The sequence below is a fragment of the Perna viridis genome, chromosome 8 (assembly GCF_037379345.1).
Source record: "Perna viridis isolate PV_CMFRI_1.1 ecotype Kerala chromosome 8, ASM3737934v1, whole genome shotgun sequence".
Classification (NCBI taxonomy): domain Eukaryota; kingdom Metazoa; phylum Mollusca; class Bivalvia; order Mytilida; family Mytilidae; genus Perna; species Perna viridis.
Genome location: NC_142452.1, coordinates 10,488,682 through 10,510,980, shown reverse-complemented (window position 1 = coordinate 10,510,980; position 22,299 = coordinate 10,488,682). Strand labels below are relative to the sequence as shown.

The 22,299-nt window shown below is 33.2% G+C and overlaps 2 protein-coding genes across 14 annotated transcripts in view; one reads left to right on the top strand and one right to left on the bottom strand.

Annotated features, from left to right (window-relative positions):
* Positions 1 to 637: 637 nt before the first annotated feature.
* Positions 638 to 17,984, bottom strand: LOC148609280 (phosphoglycolate phosphatase-like). Of its 2 annotated transcripts, XM_088540731.1 has the most exons (8): positions 17,863 to 17,984; positions 15,901 to 15,968; positions 15,310 to 15,402; positions 13,082 to 13,219; positions 11,827 to 11,892; positions 10,937 to 11,084; positions 3,673 to 3,814; positions 638 to 877 (listed from the first exon to the last, which is right to left on the bottom strand). In XM_088540731.1, exons 1-8 carry the CDS (start codon positions 17,939 to 17,941, stop codon positions 688 to 690), a joined length of 924 nt encoding a protein of 307 aa, XP_088396857.1. In that variant the 5' UTR covers positions 17,942 to 17,984; the 3' UTR covers positions 638 to 687. The 2 variants fall into 2 exon arrangements, with proteins under 2 accessions (XP_088396857.1, XP_088396858.1); XM_088540732.1 differs by lacking the exon at positions 11,827 to 11,892.
* Positions 17,985 to 18,168: 184 nt separating this feature from the next.
* The window catches only part of LOC148609277 (C2 domain-containing protein 5-like), a 71,163-nt gene continuing 67,032 nt past the window's right edge, over positions 18,169 to 22,299 (top strand). For 6 of the 12 annotated variants that reach the window (XM_088542743.1, XM_088542737.1, XM_088542741.1 and 3 more), the window contains exons 1-2: positions 18,193 to 18,299; positions 19,896 to 20,018. The gene's annotated coding sequence lies outside the window, so the exon portion shown is untranslated. Of the gene's footprint in view, positions 18,314 to 19,895; positions 20,019 to 22,299 lie in introns of all 12 variants that reach the window. The other 6 variants (XM_088542733.1, XM_088542742.1, XM_088542738.1 and 3 more) reach the window with 6 other exon arrangements.

Below are 22,299 nucleotides of genomic sequence, written 5' to 3'. Positions count from 1 at the left end.
TTGGGATTATTCAGTGTTGAGTTTAGACAGATTTTTGGATTATTCAGTGTTGAGCTTAGACAGGTTTTTGGACTATTCAGTGTTGAATTTTGACAGGTTTTTATATTATCCAGGGTCAAGTTTAGACAGGTTTTTGGATTATTCAGTGTTGAGTTTAGACAGGTTTTTGAATTATTCAGTGTTGAGATTTGACAGGTTTTTGCATAATCCAGTGTTGAGTTTAGACAGGTTTTTGGATTATCCAGTGTTGAGTTTAGACAGGTATTTGGATTATCCAGTGTCAAGTTTATACAGGTTTTTGGATTATCCAGTGGTGTGTTAAGACAGGTTTTTGGATTATTTAGTGTCAAGTTTGGACAGGTTTTTGGATTAATTAGTGTCAAGTAGACAGGTTTTTGGATTATCCAGTGTTTTGTTAAGACAGGTTCTTTGGATTATTCAGTGTTGAGTTTAGACAGGCTTTTGGATTATTCGGTGTTGAGTATAGATAGGTATTTGGATTATCTAGTGTTGTGTTAAGACAGGTTTTTGGATTATTTAGTGTCAAGTTTTGACAGGTTTTTGGATTATTCAGTGTTGAGTTTGGATTATCCAGTGTTGAGCTTACACAGGTTTCACTGCAGTTTAGAACCTGACAAAGAATCATTATAAATATATTAACTATATAAAACCTAAACAAATAGATCATTAAGATTGATTTATAAGTTCTCCTAAGTCTCCTAGTTTGTTACAGTAATATTTGGGTAGATTCAGCTTAGAATCGTCAGTATTGGCTGTTTTCTGGAGCTCATCCAGCTTCTCTTGTGTCATATCTCCAGTAAAGACAAGTAGTGATTCCATACCACAAATGTTGGCCATGTGGATATCTGTGTCACATCTATAACAACAAATATAAATAGAAATGCTTTTATGAAAGTAGTTACAATATTTTGGATGTTTTTGCTGCAAAATTTAATTTAAAAACTGTTTAGCCAACCAAATATGGCATTGGTTTTAGATGTATTCATCTTTAAGCCAGAAGCCTAATAAAACAAATCAGATACATTTTAAGACTGTTAATAATTTCACTGTCTAAGTTCTAACATTAGGAATGTATCATCTTCATATTTGGCTTAATAAAATTTCTTTCTCTTGGACCATAACACCATGAATATTTGGATCTGACTTAAGTTTAACAGCTAACAGTTCAACATCTATAATAAATAGATAAGGTGACAATGGGACCCCTTGTCTACAACCATATAGAAGAAAGTTGACATATTAACATTATTTATTAAACAGCTTTTGGCATCTAAATAGAAAGTCTTGAACCACCTGCAAATTGATGGACTACTTGTCTGATAAAAAAAACTTCAATGGCCAGTCTCAAATTTTAAACTTCTGGGATTAGAATTTTCATACAATTTAGATGATATGCTTCATATTAATTATTCTAAGAGGGTCAATGAAATGTCTGGTATATTGAAGTCATGGGAACATAGAAAACTCACACTCCTTGGTAAGGTTACAGTTATTAAAACTCTTGCACTTTCAAAGATTATACATTTGTTGACAACTTTACCCAGTTTCTCTTAAAATGGTATAAATGAGATTAATTCTTTATTTTACCACTTTATTTGGAATGGGAAATCAGAGAGAATTACGTCTAATACACATATTGAAGATTTCAAGCAAGGAGGATTAACATGGTTCATTTGGAGTCATTTGCTTATTATTTAAAATTGATGGGGTATGTAAGGTACTACAAGATATAGGAGGGACATGGCAGTCACTCTTACTCTCTGATTTAAGAATGTTTGGGGTGAAAGAGGTTTTGTTTTTACAAAAGGAAAAGTTGAAAGAGTTGTCAGCTTCTATTCACAAACATGTCTATAGAGATTTTTTTCCCCCAATGTACAAAAGAGATTCTTTCTCTAGATATTTTGAACTTTGTACCTATGGTAGATTTTATGTTATATGATTGATGGAAGCATTATGGTGTTCACTTTTTAAAGGATATAATAAACTTTGAAAATAATAGCTTTTTCACATTTCAAGAGTTCAAAAACAGTTTTCACAAATTAATTTTTGTGTTACTATAGTATCCTATCACAGATTCCCATCAGCATTAAGATTTTTGTTAAAGAGCACTGTAATAAGAATACTTTAGTTAATTTTCTTTTTACTGACACATTTCTTGAACAGTTTTATTAAGTTAAAAAGTTATAAAAAGTTTTTATATAGTCATCTTATCTGACATATTTTGTCAGCCAATAAAAAAAATTTTGAAGTGGGAAGAACTGTTAGAATCAGAAACTAAAGACTGGCAAAAATACTTCATTTTAACAAAAACATGTTGTTCTGACAGTAATCTGAGAAGTTTTCAATACAAACTACTACATCGTATCATTCCTACAAATTCCTTCTTATACAGGAGCAAGCTAAAGCCAAGCAATCTGTTAAACTAAATGAATAAATCATCGAGCATTTATTTTATGACTGTCATATCACAAAATATTTCAGGTTATCATTTTTGCATCAAATACATTTGTAAAACAGAGACATTGTCCTTACTAAGCAGTAAGTATTATTACGGTTTGCTACTTTAATTAGTTGTTTATAATTGCAAAAAACTATCTATATAGATGTTAATTGAAGGCCACCACACAAAATATGGTTGGCCTCTGAAACTGTATTAGACAGTACCAATCTCTTGAAAGTTGAGTCACAAACAACAATTTTTTATTTGAAAAATTTGAAAAGGATTGGACTCTTTAATAAGCTATTTTTCCATCATAATTACACTACACAGGGATTGGACTCTTTAATAAGCTATTTTTCCAACATAATTACACTACACAGGGATTGGACTCTTTAATAAGCTATTTTTCCATCATAATTACACTACACAGGGATTGGACTCTTTAACAAGGTATTTTTCCATCATAATTACACTACACAGGGATTGGACTTTTTAACAAGGTATTTTTCCATCATAATTACACTACACAGGGATTGGACTCTTTAATAAGCTATTTTTCTATCATATTTACACTACACAGGAAAATTTGTATTATTGTTTTCACTTTTCTTTCTTGATGTTTTTAACAATTGAAGGTCTGCTGTGTCATTTCTTTTCTTTGGATATATTGCAGTCCAACTTATATATTATAATGAATGAGTGGTAAGTGAATGATATGAGAACGGGAAATGAATATATTTATTTTTTTTTTCATTTGTTATTTTGTAAATATGTTTAATATATCTATAAAATGTTTGTATATCAGTGATAATTTCTGCATTAAGAACTCCTTGTACACCATAGTCAGGTGGTGATGTAAGGGAATTGTGCAAAATCCTGACAACTAAAAAAAAATAGAAAAAAAAATTAATAATGAGAATAAGTATGGTGTATGTTTCAAAGAGACTGGGGTGAAAACTGCCTATCACAAAATTTAAAATTTAAAATTTATGATGAGCATTGCAATAGATTATAAAGAAAATCTATAAAACAACTAGTATTATCAACTGGCTATTGTGAATAACCAAAATATAATAACTCATGCCAAGAACAGTTTGAGTTTAACTCATGTGTGGAACAAGTTCTGCACACGTTAAATCTAGGTATTTTCAGCACTCATGGATATATTTTGGTTATTCACTCTCCCAAATTAATTATCCTATTATTCTTACCTGTCTCCAACCATCATACACCTAGCTGGGTCAAGGTCATGATCTTTCCTTAGAAGGTCGAACATGAGTGATGTAGGTTTTCCTACAACAATGGGTTCCCGCCTTGCTGGTATCTTCACAGACCCTACTATTGCACCAGTCCCTATAAATAGAAAACATACAAGGTAGAGAAGAAAGTGGACACAGGAAACATATGAAAGAGACCTACTAAATAGTGAAAAAGTAATCTATTGGCCTTCAGTGAACATTGAAAAAATCCCACATTCAGTCTGTCTTTCCCTGGAAAATGAAATGTCATATATAACAGTTCAGCAAAAAAAGTTATCATCACACCATAAAACATATAAAAAACCAAAATTAACAAAGGTTTGATGTTCCTGACTTGGGACATAGTTTAAATAAACAATCAATTGATAGTAACTTTATTTGAGAAAGTAAGGGTAATGATCAATCTTTTGTACTCTGTATAAGTTATCAGCCTGAAAATAAATATACTTCAATTCCCAGTGGTAAATCAAATAACATTTAACATGCCAAACAGTCATTATAGTGGTCAAAATTATTAATACAGATAAAACACTTGGTTTAGTGCTTAATTTTGCATGAACAAATATACTAAATAGAGCAAGTAAGAATATGATATTTCATGTAGACAGTTTTTGCTCCATTTGCTTCAGTGTATTGGGTAAGTGTGGAAATGGAGAAGTCATTTAAATTTAGGTTTGAAAATCAAATTTAAAGCAAAAATGTGTTAACATGACACAAATGCCTGCTCAGCTTTACCCAGTCCCAAACATGAAACAGCACTTATTTTAAAAGTTCGAAACTAAAAGTACATGATCAGCAAGTTTTATACAGAAAGCAATACAAATAGAATAAAATGCTTTACATGGTGTGATACAGAGGCCAACCCTGAACAGTTGGGGAAAATATGGACCCACCATTCAAGCTTGATACAGAGGCCAAACCCTGAACAGTTGGGGAAAGTATGGACCCACCATTCAAGCTTGATACAGAGGCCAAACCCTGAACAGTTGGGGAAAGTATAGACCCACCATTCAAGCTTGATATTGAGGCCAAATCCTGAACAGTTAGGGAAAGTATGGACCCACCATTCAAGCTTGATATAGAGGCCAAACCCTGAACAGTTGGGGAAAGTATGGACCCACCATCCAAGCTTGATACAGAGGCCAACCCCTGAACAGTTGGGGAAAATATGGACCCACCATTCAAGCTTGATACAGAGGCCAAACCCTGAACAGTTGGGGAAAGTATGGACCCACCATTCAAGCTGAATACACCTCAGAATTTTGAAGCAAAGTGACTCCTTTTTACCCTTTATTCAAAAATTGTTTGAATTCACAACCCATACAATCAATCCCAGCCTTCATTTAGAGTTAAGGCACTATGTGATATAATTTCAGTGAAATCCATTTACTTATAGTTAGTTATTAACAAGACAACAGAAAAATGCTTGTTTCTGCTCATAATTCCCAAACAGTTCAAAACAACCCAAAAATCCATCCCACTCTTCCTTTTGTGGTATAGCACTGTGTGACACATTTTTAAAAAGGGCTTTATGCTTAAATTCAATGTATTGTCTGACTGAAATGTCTACAGATGAGGATGACAACAATGAAACAGCTTAGATAGTGACAGCATGATACCTTTATACTAATTTATACCACTACAATTTTTGTTGTTGTATAAAAATAGCTCCAATGAAATCTAAACATACCATATGACAGGCTGATAGCAATATACAGATTTAAAGTCAATATATAACAGTGCTCTTATTTGACATAAAGTTGATATACAATGAAGGCTAATTACAGCCACAAGAAAATGGGGTTGACCAAGCATTTTTACTGGTGGAGTTCAGAACACTATTATTGTCTTAATACTGTGATAATTAAAACAAATAATGTTTCAAGTCAGATAAAAAAACATTTTTGATTCCATGCCATGAAATCCTGGCAATTTCTAAGCAATGTAACATTTGTAATTATACAATAAAAAAGTTTTATACAGTAACTGACTTTATATACCACCTGTAGAAGGTCAATGTAATTTGATTGCTCAAAGAAATATTTGCAGTATAAGTATTAGAAAAGGACAACAATTATTATAAAGTACAAGTAATACCACTAACAAATAAGATACCCCAAATTGGGATATTTTGGTGTCACATTATTTTGGCAGTTTTCTGTAAAATGTGCATGTTTAATTTTGGAGCATTCAGAATGATGAGTGTTTTATTTTTGCATTATCTTCATGGTGGAATCAAACTGTCCTTTATTATCCTAAAAAGAATCTAACACTACAAGTGTCATATTCATGAATACGTTTTACCTGGGTACACAAAGGATCAATTTAATTGCAGACACAAATTACGATATTAATCTTGTTTTTGTCCACACGTACCAATACACTGATACATACTGGCCTCTTCAATTTTTTGAAAACATTATATATTTTGTTGTGCTTAACTTTGGCACTTTCAAGAGATGTGCCAAATAAACCTAGAAAAACTACAGCAAAAATTTGTCCATTTACAGTATTCATCACAGATAAATTGATGGACATGGATAGGGATGCCAGTAACAAAGCATATGCAGCATTACAATAGGCAGCTAGTGGTAACAACAATGGGAAGAAATTATAACAAAAAAAAAAAAAACATGGAGAAGAGGCTGATGTAATATTAATGTGGAAGTGAAGAGATATCGGCCACAAAATCGTTGAAATAATTGTCCTTTGACCTCAAGACAGTATTGGAGATAACTAGACATAGGTATAGAGAGAAAAAGATGAGGAAATCATTTTATAAATATTCACGAGAAGGAAAGTAATAAAATCATACAATACTAATATAGTTGTCATAAAATGTATAAGGACATATCAGACAAGAAGTATCTTTGACATGGAGAAGAAAAAAGGAGTATCAGACAGCACATCAAAATACTAGTCATTGCCATGCAGGCTGGGATTCATAGGGAAAAATAGCTTTTTTGCATGAAATCTTGATTTTTCAAAAATTCTACCCCACAAATGTTACTACCTCCCTTCACTCTGCTTTCAATTCTATCAACCCTTCCTAACCTGAAATCCTGAATCTGCTCTTGCCATATGTACCTTGGACTAGAAATTATATAAGTACTCCAATAAAGGAAGAGTGTTTTAAATCTCCTATCTGAACTTTTGTTACATTTGTTATAAATTTTATCAAAATCAATTGGGAAATGTAGGTGTGAAAGATTTCAATGAAATCTCAATTCCATGGGAGATAACTCTTCAGTATCAGGTGTGTTCTTCTTATACAGAGAAATGATGTAAGCATTTATTTTTAAGTATGACTATTTCTTGGTCATTCTTAAACTTAACTGTTTTGTATAATTGGTACTATTGCAATAAATATGAATATAAAAACTAAAACAGGCCTTATCCTGTAATGGACCATTTCTACTTTGAAAGTTATTTCAATTCCATTAGAAATTCACATTAAGTCTTTAGAGAATATTGCCCTATGTACTGCACATAAATTGAGTTGTTAGTTCATGAAAACTATAAGAGAATACATGTGTAATATGTTCTCAAAATGCTAGCAAATGTCTAGTAAATGTTATCATTACTAAAGAGTAGTACAAATAAACTTACTTAAGGATGTAAAGAATGGGGAAATCAAATTATGAATATTCATGAGAAGGAAAGTAATAAAATCATATGATACTAACGTAGCTGTCAATCATAAAATGTAAAACATACATACGGACATATCAGTTAATTGGTGTGACATAGCAGATAATTACAATTATTTCAATTAATTAGACATTAAAATCAGCAGATCAAAAGAAATCATATGCTGTACCTGTTAAAATTATGAAGACAACAGCAAGCATGTTATGTTATTAATTAAATTTAATTTAATTGGTTCACGAAACCAAAATTTAAAGCATCTACATAAAAACCTAACAGATATTGCATTCCTGTCTTTGATTGGTTATAGGTATAAATTGTAATAAATTAATTTCACACTTTGTCATTGGATGAAGAATGCTGTTTTTATTGACAATGTAAATTATATCTTTAAGTTTAATTGTTTTCCTTACTCATCCTAATTGCTTTGATTTGCACTTTATAATGTTTAGTCATGAAAGAACAAAGAAGTATAAAAATCAGAAGAGACATACAATTCTAAAAAAACCTTCCTCAATGTGTCATCAGGAACTGTTTGAACATGAGTTAATGAACAGTTATGTAAATGGTCACTTTTATGTTGACCAACTAATTATGTAAAATAAACTTTTATAAAAAAATGATCTCAAATTTCTCTTGCTTTATTCTTCTTTGATAACTGTACAGGTGTACATCTTCAAAGGGATGACACATAAAAGGACAACTTCTTCTTACTAATTACTTATGAAATTATTATTTATGTAATTAATTAAAAGAGTAAAATATTTGTCCACTATTTTTAGGCAAGTTAAATAGGGCAGCCATAAGCCTCAGGGTCAGTATTCCAAAAAAAATTGTTACTACTTAGTATACATGCATTAACAAAACAAAATTTCACATAACTTGCAAGTATAAGATTCATTTAATTTTTTTTTTAAATGTCTATAAATGTAGAATCTTTTTTATGCAGCAGTTGATAAATACACATTTCCAGTAGAAACAGTAAAATATTTAATTTTGAAAATGTACAAATATGTCAAATGATTGCAAATGTTTTGTTTTATTTTAATTCAAAAAGTTACATATTTTGTTATGAGTTGTTAAGTTGTTTGTCATTACAATTGCACGGGGAAACCAAGAGATTCATAGATGTAAATGAAGATGAAGCTTTATGTTCTTAATTACTCTTTTGAGTCTCACAAGGATGGAACAAAAACCGACAAATTTATTTTCAAAAGCAAATAAATCATGTGATGAAAATTTCAACAAAGAATGATTAATTTGAACAAAACAAAAAAACAAAGGGCAAGAGTATATCTGATACAATATATATTTGTATAAAACTGGTGATATATATGATCACTCATAAGAGAACAGCCAGGGTCATTGAGGCCACATGGTGTATAAAGTCGTACATGCATTTTATGAGCTTGATGAAACTACATCCTTATTCATTGAAATAGTTTTTATTCACATAAGAATAATGCAAATTAAACAATTCTTCAAAAAATAAAATTTCCTTGGCCATTTCCGGCTTTTTTAAAAAGTAAAACTTCATAACACGCAAATGTAAAATTTGACATTTATACAAATCAGAAGGGAGCTTATTTCAATAGATATGAACAATTCTCCAAAGTTTCATTAAAGTTAGTGAAAGTGTTTTTGAGTTATTGTTCAAAGTGTGGACGACGGCCAGACGAACAATGGTATACCATAATACGTCCCATCTTTAACGGGAGTATAAAAATAATACTTGACCTTTGTTTTGTCACATGAAATAGCATATCTAAATTTGAAAAGAATGTGCTAAATAATTTTCAAGTTATTGCACAGGCAAGATTTGGTAGCCACTTACCTGTACATCCCTATATAATAACTATTTTTTTCTTCAGAAAATCTGGTCAAAAACATGATAAATCAAAATATTTTATCAGCTTTCTTTTAAACCAAAAAACATTCACTTTTGCAACCTCCTTCATTACTATCATTGTTTTAATTCACTATCGATATATACATGTACTGGATGCATTCACACTATTGAGATATATAAGTACAGGATGCAGTCACACTATTGAGATATACAAGTACTGGATGCATTCCCACTATTGAGATATACAAGTACTGGATGCAGTCCCACTATTGAGATATACAAGTACTGGATGCAGTCCCACTATTGAGAAAGTTGAGAAAAGTTATGGCCAGCACTCTCTGATTAACATATCAGAGATAATGAATTTCCATAGTTTTCTGTATTTTTTTACTTACTTCTAGAACTTGACTAAAGTTCATGACTAATTTTATTGTACTTGAAATTGCCATTTGTTTTACTGACTATTGCCTTGAGTGTCATATTAATGACCATCAACACCTTCTAGTTTAATAAGTTGTTGTAAATTTGTATACCTGGAAATAAGTTTTATAACAGTAAGATCCTAAAAACAATATCTTCAGGTGCTGAACAGGCCAAATACCGGTAGTATACTGAATTACAGAGAAATAGCGTATATCAGCAAAAAAATTGTATCTACCATGATTGATATTTGTTTAAATGGTTTAAAATTAAAAAAAATACCAATCATATACCAATCATCTACCACATGGTGGGTTATTTTGGCAGGTATAAAATTTGGTGATTTCGAGGCAAACAAGGTATGCAAAAACTTTTGGGTGATTCTAATTTTGGCAGATGCTAAGTGGTGCACTAAGGACTAAAGCCCATAATAAATATTTTGAGGAATTTATTTTGCCGTTATGGGGATTTTATACACTGCATCTTCCCCAAAGAAATTGAGATAAAGGACACTGCAAACACTATGAAGTCAGCCTCATATCTTGACCTAAACTTAGAAATCAATGGTAAAGGAAAACTATTGACCAAACTTTACGACAAACGTAATGACTTTTCATTCAAAATTGTCAACTTTCCTTTCATCTGTGGCAATATCCCTTCAGCACCTGCGTATGGAGTGTTCAAATCACAACTAATACATTATGCCAGAGTTTACATACTATATATACTTTTTACAGTTAGGCTTCTGGAACAGGGTAATGTTGCTTCAAGATTGAAATCGTCACAACAGAGATTTTATGGTTATCATGAACATGTGGATTGTTATGGTTTATCCATCTACTCCATGAGAACTAATTTGTTCAACATGTCATAGTTTTCCTTCCCCCTTTCCTCTACCCCAGATTTAACTTTATTTGAGCAATTCAGTGGGTGTTTCTAGAAAAGCAGAGGACGCTTACCCTACCGGTGCACCTGGTCCATGCTCCCAGTTTTTAGTGGAGTCCGAGTTTACTTTTGTTGCTTTGTATGTATTATTTTGGTTATTTTATGTTTTTTGTTTTGTGTGTCTGTTTTCCCTGTCTGTTCTTAGTCCCTGGATTACATTCTTTTGATTTCTTCTAGAATCTTGGTTGCCTTGACTACTCTTAAGAGGGACCACTAAAATATGCCAAAATTAGCACCCCATGAAAATTACCTGCCAAACCATAACAGATGCAACAAGAGTACATGGTGGAAGAAACTTAAGACATGAGAGATCTGTAAATTCAGATAATTTTGACAATAGATTCGTAACATTACCTGGAATTACAATATCCCCAGGTAAAGGTAGATTTGTGTCTTCATTTGTAGCTACAAAAACTGTCTCTTTTCTTTTCAGGTAGCTAGCAGCCTTCATGATCTTGTAATAACTTATATGAGGATCAAAACCAACTAGTACACAATTCACCTGAAATAATAGTGTGAACAGATTACTTGATCCTGTGTTAGGTTAAAATTGTCCTTTCCCCATTGCTAAATTCTTAATGAGTATAGTATTGAGCATCTAAAAATATAACACAACCACAAATTGAGGTCTTAAAAAAAGATTGATCGAAACCACGAAGCATACCATCTATTTAAGAGATTATCATTCTCCTATTGTGAAAATACCTCAAATTCAATAACAAACCTAATATACTGAACAATTGTACCATCAACCAAGAGAACTTAAAACCACAATAATTCAAGAATTTTTAACACAATTGTACTATTTCATGATGTTCAAAATATTTCATTACAACATGACAAAAAGTAATAAATTATCATTTTCCCCATAAACCACATCTATTTGTTGGGCATGTTTGACTCAATCAATTGAAATTTATTCCATTAACTTAATTTATTTTAAACAGTTGTGCACAGGTGTTAATTTTTAATTTCTATAAAGAATCATGAAATACACTTTAAGTAAACCATAAATAATAGGCCATGTACAGTTCAGTTAATTGAAAAAAAAAAAACACATAATAAAATTGGTAATGAATTGTCTTAAGTTTAGATTTGAAAACTTTTTTCATTACGAAAATTTTTTATGTTGATGAAAAATCAATTTATAGATACAATTAGCTTCCTCTCTCTTTACAAAAAACATACCACTAAATATTTACATGTATCAGATTTTTGTTCAGTTTTATTTTTATTGAGATTACCTCAGGATCTAGTGGAAAATTTCTAGGAATATCGGATTGTTCCTGAGAATTCTGTACAGGATCTGGCTAAAATAAAATATCACTACAAATAAACAAAGTACCAAACAAAATGTACTATGTGTTTTTGTTCACAGTATTGATATCCCTGATTTGTTCATTCTTGGCCATGGAGTAACAAATATTGGTATTTTATTCTCTTCTTAAAGCATAAATTGCATTGACTTAAAGACAACAGAGGCTTAACACACTGTTTTAAAGTTTAAATTAACAGACATTACAGTGAAGAAGCTAAGAGAATACCCCTGCTTCAAACTGAAATAAATGTAAAATGGTTTAACCCTGAAGTTAATCATTTACATTCATTATATTCCTTCATACAAATCTACATATAATAACCTTCCTATAAACCTTAAATTCTCTTGAACACTTTAGGGGGACCAAAAGAATACACCCTACTCACAGTAGTAAAGAACCAGGTTAAAAAGCAAAAAAAATAATAATAAGGCATGTTTCAAATTACAAGGCCTTGATAAAGATCAACCAACAGAAGTCATAATCAGCTGCTCATAAAACATACACCACTAAAAAACAATGACCCATGTTTAGTCCATATGTAATTCATCAATATACACAGGCACCAAAAATCAGATAATACATGTATCTCCAGAGTCTAGTCACCTGATGGTGTTTTCAAAGTGATTTCACATAATGGCTGAAATTCTCCCTCAAATCAGAGGAGAAAAATCAAACTTAATCAGTAATTATTAAAGACAGATTAACATAACGAAAAACAATTCAATACCTGAATATGTAAAACTGCCTTGTCTAGGAAGGTGAAATTGTTATGATTTTTAGAAATTCCAAGGGCTCTAATTCAGGAAAAAAATCAGCATGGTGAAATGAAATATAAACTTAACTACAGATTCAAATGCCAAAAATCAGTTCAATGTCTAGCCCTGGTGCCACAAAACTTTAAAAATACTTCTTACTGAGAAAATTGCTTTCTTTCTTAGTAACTCCCATCAAAGCCTTTAATTTGATGATTTTGTCAGCAGTTCAAAATATTCTCAGAGCTTAAGCATTTTTTTTCAGTTGTATAGTGACAAGGCTACTAAGTAATTGTAAAATAAAAACATCTAGAAAATGTTTGTTTCAGAACAGTGGAAACAAGAACGCACAGGACAGACTACAAATACATAACACTGCATAAAGATATTTATGACTACTCAATAAATTAATTATTATCATAACTTACCCCTATTCCCAAATGTTTAATTCCAAAGCTGTCTAATTCTGTTCCCATTGAGACATTACCTACAACATACACTTTCCTAGGACCTTCTAAAGAATTAATGTACTGAGCTGCAGCATGGGCTGTACATATAACATCGTCCTGAAATGTTAACATAACAACCAGTTAATGTTTTGAATAAAATAAAAAAAAATTTGGAGTTATCTGCCTTTACCTTGAGATTGACTGCTCACTTTCATAACATAACTATAATAGTATGAAGTTGATCTTCTTTTTAGTACTGAGACACCAGAATATTGATGTTGTGTTTAGACATGATTTCTTTGGATTGACATTATGTATGGGAACTCATTTTTATTACACAGCATCTTGATTTAAAAGATTTTAAGAATTTTTTTCCCACATATTACAACATATTTCAATAAGACTTTATAAAACATAGTCCACTACTGGCATGGAAATAAAATACTATTAAAAACATGCAAAATCAGGGGTTCAAATTTACTTTCAAGAGTGATAGGTCCCGGACTCATTTGCATTGTAAATGAAAAGTCCTCTATAAAAAATTGAAAGGTCCTCCATAAAAGTAAACATAAATATGGTAGGTCCTGGACCCAGGTAAATGACATTTCAATGGTCCTGCATCAGAAATTGAGGGTCCAGGACATTGGACCAGTGCTAATTTGAACCACTGCAAATGAAACTCAAAACATCGAACGTAATTCTTAAAAAAAAAAAAAATAATGGTTTGACAATAAAAACTATGAAAATCAACAAATTCTGGACTCAATCATCTTCTTCTTCTTTCAATTTTCAATACCACAGAACAAGCTGTAAGTTACATGTACGAACTAGTTTTTGCTCACAATGACAAAATTTTTGGGTTATCTTTCTTCTATCTGTATGATCTTGAATAAGTTACACTCGAAACAATTTTTTTGTGAGGTACCAATTTTCATGGCTTTATTAGTTTAGTAAAACCAGGAATCAAATTACTGATGCAAGCGAAAATTTCAATCTCAATGTGACATGATACCAAACCCACAGATTTAAAAACCCAACTAACTAGCACATTTTCAAAAATATAGCATCTAAAGGAACATTAAATGCTATCTCACCACATTGAAAAATATTTTGGGGGTTAGAACAACTTAAAATGGTCGTAACTTTTGATCAAGCTGAAAATCAAACTTATTTTATGATACTCAATAACAAAGTTTGAAAAATATCCTTGAATCTGTTCTTCTGTTATCATCTAGAGACCTTTATTAAGGGACAGACAGACGGACAGACATACGGACAGACAGACGGACAGACATAGGGACAGACATCATGACAGACGTATGGACAGACAGCAAGACAGACATACGGACAGACATATGGACAGACAATTGTTTGGAGAGTATCATATAATACCTCAGTACTTCTTATGGCAGGATATAAAAACCATGAATATTATGCCTAAAATAAAATTTTATTTTAAGATTTCATAGTAATAATAGTTTAGTGAGATTTACAGAGTCATTGCACAGGACTGTTGATAAGTAATTAATTAGGAGATTTTTGATAAACATTAACGAGGACATAATTTCACAATTTTTTATCATTACAATGCCTGTGTTCAGTTCCCAGTTATCAAGAGACTGCTTGCAATTGCAGTCAAGGACTGATAAACTTGCAGATAATAGCTACATGTAAAAGACAAATACAGATCCTTCAGAACAAGAACATCAATAGAATAATGCTGTAAATCAAACACATTCTGTTTTGAACTAGACTGACATGCTGGGGTAGAATTTTTAATGTTCTAGATTAGGCCAAAAATAATAATAGTCTCTTTTCCTACAATCAGCAAAAAAAAAAAAGGGTAGGTACATGTAGGTAAAGAAATTATTTTATTTTTCAAAAACATTTTTACATTAAGCTAATGGGGCAACAATCTAGACTTTAACAGTGCTTGAACCAAAATGCCAATAAAATGTTTAGGGTAGGGAAAAAAATAGGGTAGGTAGGGTAGCAGGAAACTGACAATTTATTTTTTTTTTTGCCTTAAAGACAGCAGCTGACAGGAAGGGAAGTAACCCAACACAACACAGATTCATTCTGACTCAACACAAACATAACCGTCACTTGGTTGTGTAGCACAACATTAAGTTTTTCTTTTCTTTCCGTTGAAAAGAAGGTCGTCACTTAACAAAAAACAGATATATATAGAAATTGAAGTGACTTACATCAGCTGCCTGAAATCCAAGACTTTTACATTTCTGCACATACTTGGCCCTTGTCTTACCACTATTGTTTGTGATGAAAAATATTTTCTTACCCTGAAAAAATGAAATAGCAGTCACTCACATATAAGAATCAAGAAATTTTACTGACAAAATCCATTGATCTGATCACAGCAGTTTTTTTCATTTTCAAAGTACATATACTGGCCTTTACAAGACAAAAAAAACAAAAAAAAAACCCAAAACACTGTTTAAACCATACAAAATTGAAATGTTTAAACAGGCTGCTGAAATGTATGCTTTTTGACAGCTACATGTATCTTTCCTTAAAAATTAAATTGTTTATGAGCAGGGAATAAAATTTTACTCGTTTCTGCAAATGATGTTTTTTTATGGCACTGCTTACGGTAGTGCATAACTAACTGCCTGAATCTTAGACAGTAATAATACACCATGAAATACTGTGCATTTTTGTCATCTTATTGTAAACAATGTTCCTAACAAATAATAATGTTCTTTTTGTTGTGATGATGCTTAATCTAATCAAATAACATACATGTACTACATATGTAAAGTTACAGAAATAAGACTTACAAGTTGTCTAAGAGCAGCAATAGTATCAGCACTTCCTGGGATAGGTGTATTTGATTCCCAAAGCACACCTGTAATACACACATACAGATTACTGTGTTCCTAAATGTACACTGAAGTTTCTTATCCTATTTTATTATATACCTGGTATCATGCTTCTTTTTTTAAACAATGTAGTAACTCAAAGGGAGTTTTCAGTTCAACTAAACTGGTCCTAAAGTGGGGAAAGTTACAATATGCTTTGCAGAGTGCAGCTAGATATTTCTGCAGAAGTCAAACACAGATGGGGCAATACATAAACATAAAATTCAAGCCTGATACAGCTCTGAATCTTGATTGTCATTTAATATTACACAGAAAATATATAAAAATCCAATATTTATCAATACATATTATTAGGGTCCTAACCTGCCTTGGAAAAAATGTAACTCTGATTTTATTATCCAAATTGAAGCATAGCTTTTCTCAGATAAGAAAGGCAATCATTTTCTTGTTTGGAATTTGCATCTGAATTTTGTTTATGTCACATGATATGCGTAAAATATTCCCACCATCCATGGAGAACTGTAATATTTCTGGTATCTGTACAAATTGATCTGACCGACTAAAACTGAAAAGAATGTTGCTTGAGATGCCCTTAAGGGTTAAAAACTGTAAAGTATGGCAAAGTGCTACAAAGTTATCAACCATTTTGAAAGTGAGGGAAAAAAGAGCATGGGGTTGGGATTTTGGAAAAAAAAAATTTTCTAAGTTACTCATTCATTGAAAAAAAAATTCCCCCATTATTTAACAAGGCAGATTTTCAAATAAAATGATTGATTTCCCTTGCTGCTGAAATACAAATAAAAATATTGCACTTGCGAAACAAAAATTCTCACACCCTCATCCCCCTTTTGTAATGTGCTTTATTATTTTTACAAGTCTGGCACAGACGGTACATGTATGGTTAAGCTCATGGTGCTCGCTGATTTAGGCAATGCCTACTCCATATTAGGCTTTGTCATAAGGATCATTTAAAAAATTGAAGTTTATTTCCTTCTATTATGTTTTTTCCAGTTATAAGCCAAAAACCACAAAATTTGTCATTTTTGGCCTTACAAGGGCAATAACTTTATCAAAGAGAAGTTACACAACTGGGAACATATGGGAATTTCTGTAGGCCTGTTCGTAAAGTGTATTTCAATCACTCTACATGTATATCTTCCTATCTATTATGGTATTAAAGCTATACATGTTAACTTATAAGCTAAACACAGAAATCACCAAATTTATTCTTTTCTAAATGTCTAATATGTTACATATTATGCCATCATGTAAATGCCTTGTATGACTTAGTCCTTGAGCAACGTTTTTCATTTAGATGTTAAATTTTGTTTGTTGGGGTTTAACGCCCGAGCAGCTATTTATATATTTCAGCCATATTCAGGTGATGAACATGAAAGGGATGATAAAATGAACATGAAATGATGATGGAATGAAAAAAGGGATGGGACACAAGGATAATAGGGGAGACTAATTTAGATTGCCACTAGAAAATGGGGGGTGGGTAGGGTCCGGTGGAGCCCTATGGTTCCTACTCCAGGAGAATACCACAGTAGGGTTCTTTAACGTGCAAGGAACGTGGCATCTTTCCCAACACGGTGCACCACTATGGTTTGCAGTCAGGTTTTCCGTATTATAGCCTGACAACCCCAGCATGTCACACGCCAGGGGTACCCCATTCCAATACCTGGGGCACACAACCCAGTTGCCCAGTGGGCAAAGCACCCTAGCCCTCGGCTAGGACTCCGAGCAATATTTAATTGCCTTTTACGACAAGCTTAGCGCTGCTGCAGGTCTACTCTTTTGACACCCGGACCTGCACGGGGCTAGATGTTAAAAGTTTGTGATCAAGTTTTAACAAGTCAAACATTTTACAGTTAATGAAATATGCTTCAGTAATGCATATAAAAAATAAAAGTCTACCGTCACAATCAAAAAGGAAGTTATCAATGTTTTGGAGTAGTTTTATTACAACTGCCCGGTCAATCTTTCTGCATGCCATAATTCTTGACCTGATCCGGATCTTTAAAATGGGGAAGCTGTCAACGTACATTCGATGACACAAAATAAAATTTATTTATATCCTCACATCCCCTGAAAGTTGTTTCTAAGTCAATTATATTAAATAGAAGCTAACAGTAATAAATGCAAGAATATGTTAATTCATTTTTGTTGATGGTGAAATGGTTTGGTGCTTTGAAATGGCCCTAAATCAATATCATTTGGAACACTTCTGGACTCATTATAAATAATTCAAAATGGTGGTGACCTAGCTGACCGAGCACCTTGCAGACGAAAATTCTCCGTGATATGCCGTCGTAGACAAACTCCCAGTCAAAAACACATTTAATGTACACCCTGTAAGTTATAAAATGTACATTTGAAAACAGGAATAAAGTTGTCACTTCTAATTTTACTTATTAACTGATGAATAAGCTAGTCCTATTTCTCTCTGACTCTGTTAAGTGTTATTTGTAAATAAGATCTACATGTATATTTTGGTGGTAGGATATATATAAATAAATAGTTTATTTTTGGTGATAGGATGTACTTCTACTTCTACTTCTACCAGTTCGCGACTGCCATCAATTACTGATGATACTGTCACTTTTAGTGCGCAATGCCCTATTTTACTTTGTAGCCATTAATTAAAAGAAAAAAAAAAAAAAGTGTGCTGTACAATTAACTGTGCAAGTAAAAACAATTTGATTAATTTAATCAAGTAAATGAGCCTTGAAAGATTCAAGACTCTTGGCAGAGGCAATGTCAGTGGGCAGAGCATTCCAGTCCCGGATGGTTCTTGGGTAGAATGACTCTTTCCTCAGTACTGTGTTGCATGATGGTAATTGGTAGGAGTGTAGGCCCATATTTCGACTGAGTCTTACTGGACTGCTCAATCTGTTGGTCGCGTCGATTTTCACCAGACCATTTGCCAGTTTGTACATTAGTACGAGTCTAGCTCTCCTCCTACGTTCTTCTAGTGTTGGCCATTTTAGATCTTCTAGCATGTTGGTAACAGAAGAAGTGTTGTGGTGTCTGTTCGCTACATATCTGGTGGCTCTACGCTGGACCATTTCAATCCGGTGATTTCAGTCCTCTTTCAAGTATGGGTCCCAGGTTGTGCATGCGTATTCCATGGTTGGTCTAACTAATGACTGGTAAGCTTTCTCCTTAATGTTGGCATTTCTGATGTTAAGATTTCATCTCAAGAAGCTCAAAGTGTTGTTTGCTTTCTTGCAGATGTTTGATATGTGCTGGTTCCACTTCATATCTGATGTTATAGAAACACCTAGATATTTCACAGTTGTTACGTGCTCCAGTTCATGACCATGGAGGAAATAGCTGTTCTGAATAGGCTGTTTCTTTCTTGAGATTGACAGAACATTGCATTTCTCGGGATGGAAGCTCATTTTCCATCTTTGTTCCCATTCTGCCAATTTATTTAGGTCATCCTGTAGACCATCTTATCGATATCAGATGTTATTGTAAGATATACAATAATGTCGTCTGCAAACAATCTGGTTTTTGATATGATGTTTTCCGGCATGTCATTGATGTAGTATAAGAACAAGCTGGGGCCCAAAACCGATCCCTGAGGAACACCAGATTCCACCTTTATGTATTGGGATGTTTCTCCTTCTACAACTACTGCCTGATTTCGATTATTAAGAAGGCTTTGTATCCATCTGTTGGTGTTACCTCTTATCCCATAATGATGTAATTTGTGGGTCAATAAGCTGTGGCACACTTTGTCAAAAGCTTTACTAAAATCCATAGTCAGACAGTCCGTTTGTTTACCGTTGTCAAGGTTTCTGGTTATATCATCAACAAACTCAACAAGTTGAGTGTCACAGGACAGACCTTTCCGTAACCCATGCTGTAGTGGATGTAATATATCATGTCTGTCAGCATGTGCCATGATGTTGCTGGTGATGATATGTTCCATTATTTTGCAGGCAATACAAGTCAGAGATACTGGACGATAGTTTATAGCCTCAAACTTCTTGCCTTTCTTGAAGATGGGACAAACGAAGATACTGGGTATTTCTCCTGTGTTATAGGACTCTCTGTATATGATGGTAAGTATCGGTGATAGATGAATGGCCAGTTCTTTCAGGACTCTTGGTGTAATATTGTCCGGTCCAGGTGCCTTGTGAGGGTTCAGGTTTTTCAATAGTTTAGTAACACCCACTTCTGTAATCTGGATGTCTGGCATGGTATCGTATGTACCTTTCATAATACAGTTGTCAGTAAAAGATTCAACTGATACTTCGGACTTGATTGAAAATGCCTTCTGGAATTGTTTATTTAAGATGTTAGCTTTATCTTTGGAATCTGGATGTAACGTTCCATCTGCTTTCAATGGTGGTATATTGTTGTTATCTGATCTTTTATGCTTTATATAGGTCCAGAAGCGTTTCATACAGTTTCCACTTCCTGCACGGTCATCTGTTTCTGGTGTCACTATGCCCTCTATATACTGCCAATATGCTTGCCTAAGTTGTCTCTGTGTTTCCTGTTTTAACTTTATATTTCTCCTTATCCGCTTTGTTGCCAGATTTCTTCTTTCGTTTACAGCATCGGTCTCTCTTACGGATCAATCTCTTTAAGTCTCTGTTTATCCATGGACATCCATCTTTATTTTTTGCTGTTTTGTGTGGTATGTTTCTTTTCATGCTGTCTTCTAATTTAGACTGAAAAAGGTTCCACATACAGTTCACTGATTCCCCATTGCTCTTCGTATTGATGATTTCTTCATGGATGGATTTGACATCATTGACAACATTTTCCCATTTTGCTTTGCTATACAGTGGAATCTGTCGTGGTTTCTGTTGTTGTCTAGCTGGAATGATATCTATTTCAGTGTAAACAATGTCATGGTCAGATATTCCTGGAATGATCTCTGTCCTACGGAAACTAGTGGGGTGGTTTGTGATGACGAGATCAAAGGTGTTGGTACCTCTAGTTGGTTCTTCTACTATTTGTGTAAGACCATGATCGTCTAATATGTCTGTAAAATTATGATGAATTTTTGCATACTGAGTGTTCGCCTTTAGTGTGTTTCCTTTCCAGTCCCAGCCAGGAAGATTAAAGTCTCCAGCTACCACTACGAAAGCATTTTTTATTCTGGAAGCTCTTTCCAAGCTCTTGCCAAATTGGTTCATACTCTCTTCATTGGATGTTCTAGGGTTGTAGTAAGTGCAAAGATATATAGCTTTGTGGCCGACCAGCTCTAACTTGCACCATACTATTTCACAGTCAGTTTGTAGTTCCGGTGTAGCTGTAGCAATGTAGTTGTTTTTTACTGCTATAAGGACACCACCGCCTGATAGATTGCGATCGTTTCTGAAAATGGTATAGCCTGATGGAAAAATCTGTGGGTCTTTTATACTGCTATTAACCCAAGTTTCTGTGCCAAATATTATATCTGGGTTTGTACTGCTAATCATGTTGTCGATCAGATGTTGCTTTGTTTTAATGGACTGGAAATTTACATTTACTATTCTTAGTGGTTGTTGTTTTACTCACTTTGATGTTGACGTTGTTCTCGTTGGTGTTGACGTATGCACTGGTTTAATTTGGTTAGATGGAACTGGACTGGCAAAGGAGGTGTCTGATAACACACTAAACTGGTTTGATGTAATGAAAACCATGGAGAAGCAAAATGATGTATAGTTTGGGCAGTTACAGGCAAGGCAATCCCAAGCGACAGCAGAGTCGTTGACATGTTCTAAGTATAGGCTAGATCTCATGGACTGACAATTTGCATGATACCATTGGTTGCATGTATCGCATACAATGCCTTTATCATCCCATGTAACTGGCTTGTCACAAGTACCGCATGGGTAAATTGATCCAGATATTGATGGTCCAGGATTGATGTTTACATCATTAGCCATTGTGATAAGGAACATGGACAGGTATGCTAAGATGATACTAGGTCGATGTTTTGGAAATGCATGCATATCCCTCCCATTGTTCTGATTAGTAATCACTCTAATAACAACACAGTCGTAATCTGTTGAACAGGTATGGTTGTTTACGATGATAAATGTGTGAACTTCATCTCTCAGATGGATAGATGTGTATCAGATGATGAAGCCTTGTGTTAAGATGACTAAGATCAGTTTTGGTGTCATAGACGCCATTATTGTTTACGGTCCCATCAGAGAAAAAAGAAAAAAAAAAAAAAAACTGATGGTGACAACTACTGGGCAAAATTCTGTATGATGGCCTTCAAGGTGTGTTTCTCTGTGTGATGTTTGTGTAATGCAATCTTACCCACTGACCACTACAATTTTGTAATCAATTTAGGATTTAGAAATGTGAAAAATATCGAAAAATATCAGGAGCTGTTCA

Bases quoted from the DNA above. Each gene is read 5' to 3' on its own strand.
- LOC148609280 (XM_088540731.1), bottom strand. From the start codon at position 17,941: ATGGCATGCAGAAAGATTGACCGGGCAGTTGTAATAAAACTACTCCAA. The intron at 15,969-17,862 runs GTAGACTTTTAT...TGTGTATTACAG, and splicing joins CTTCCTTTTTGATTGTGACG to GTGTGCTTTGGGAATCAAAT. The intron at 15,403-15,900 runs GTAAGTCTTATT...TCATTTTTTCAG, and splicing joins TTGCTGCTCTTAGACAACTT to GGTAAGAAAATATTTTTCAT.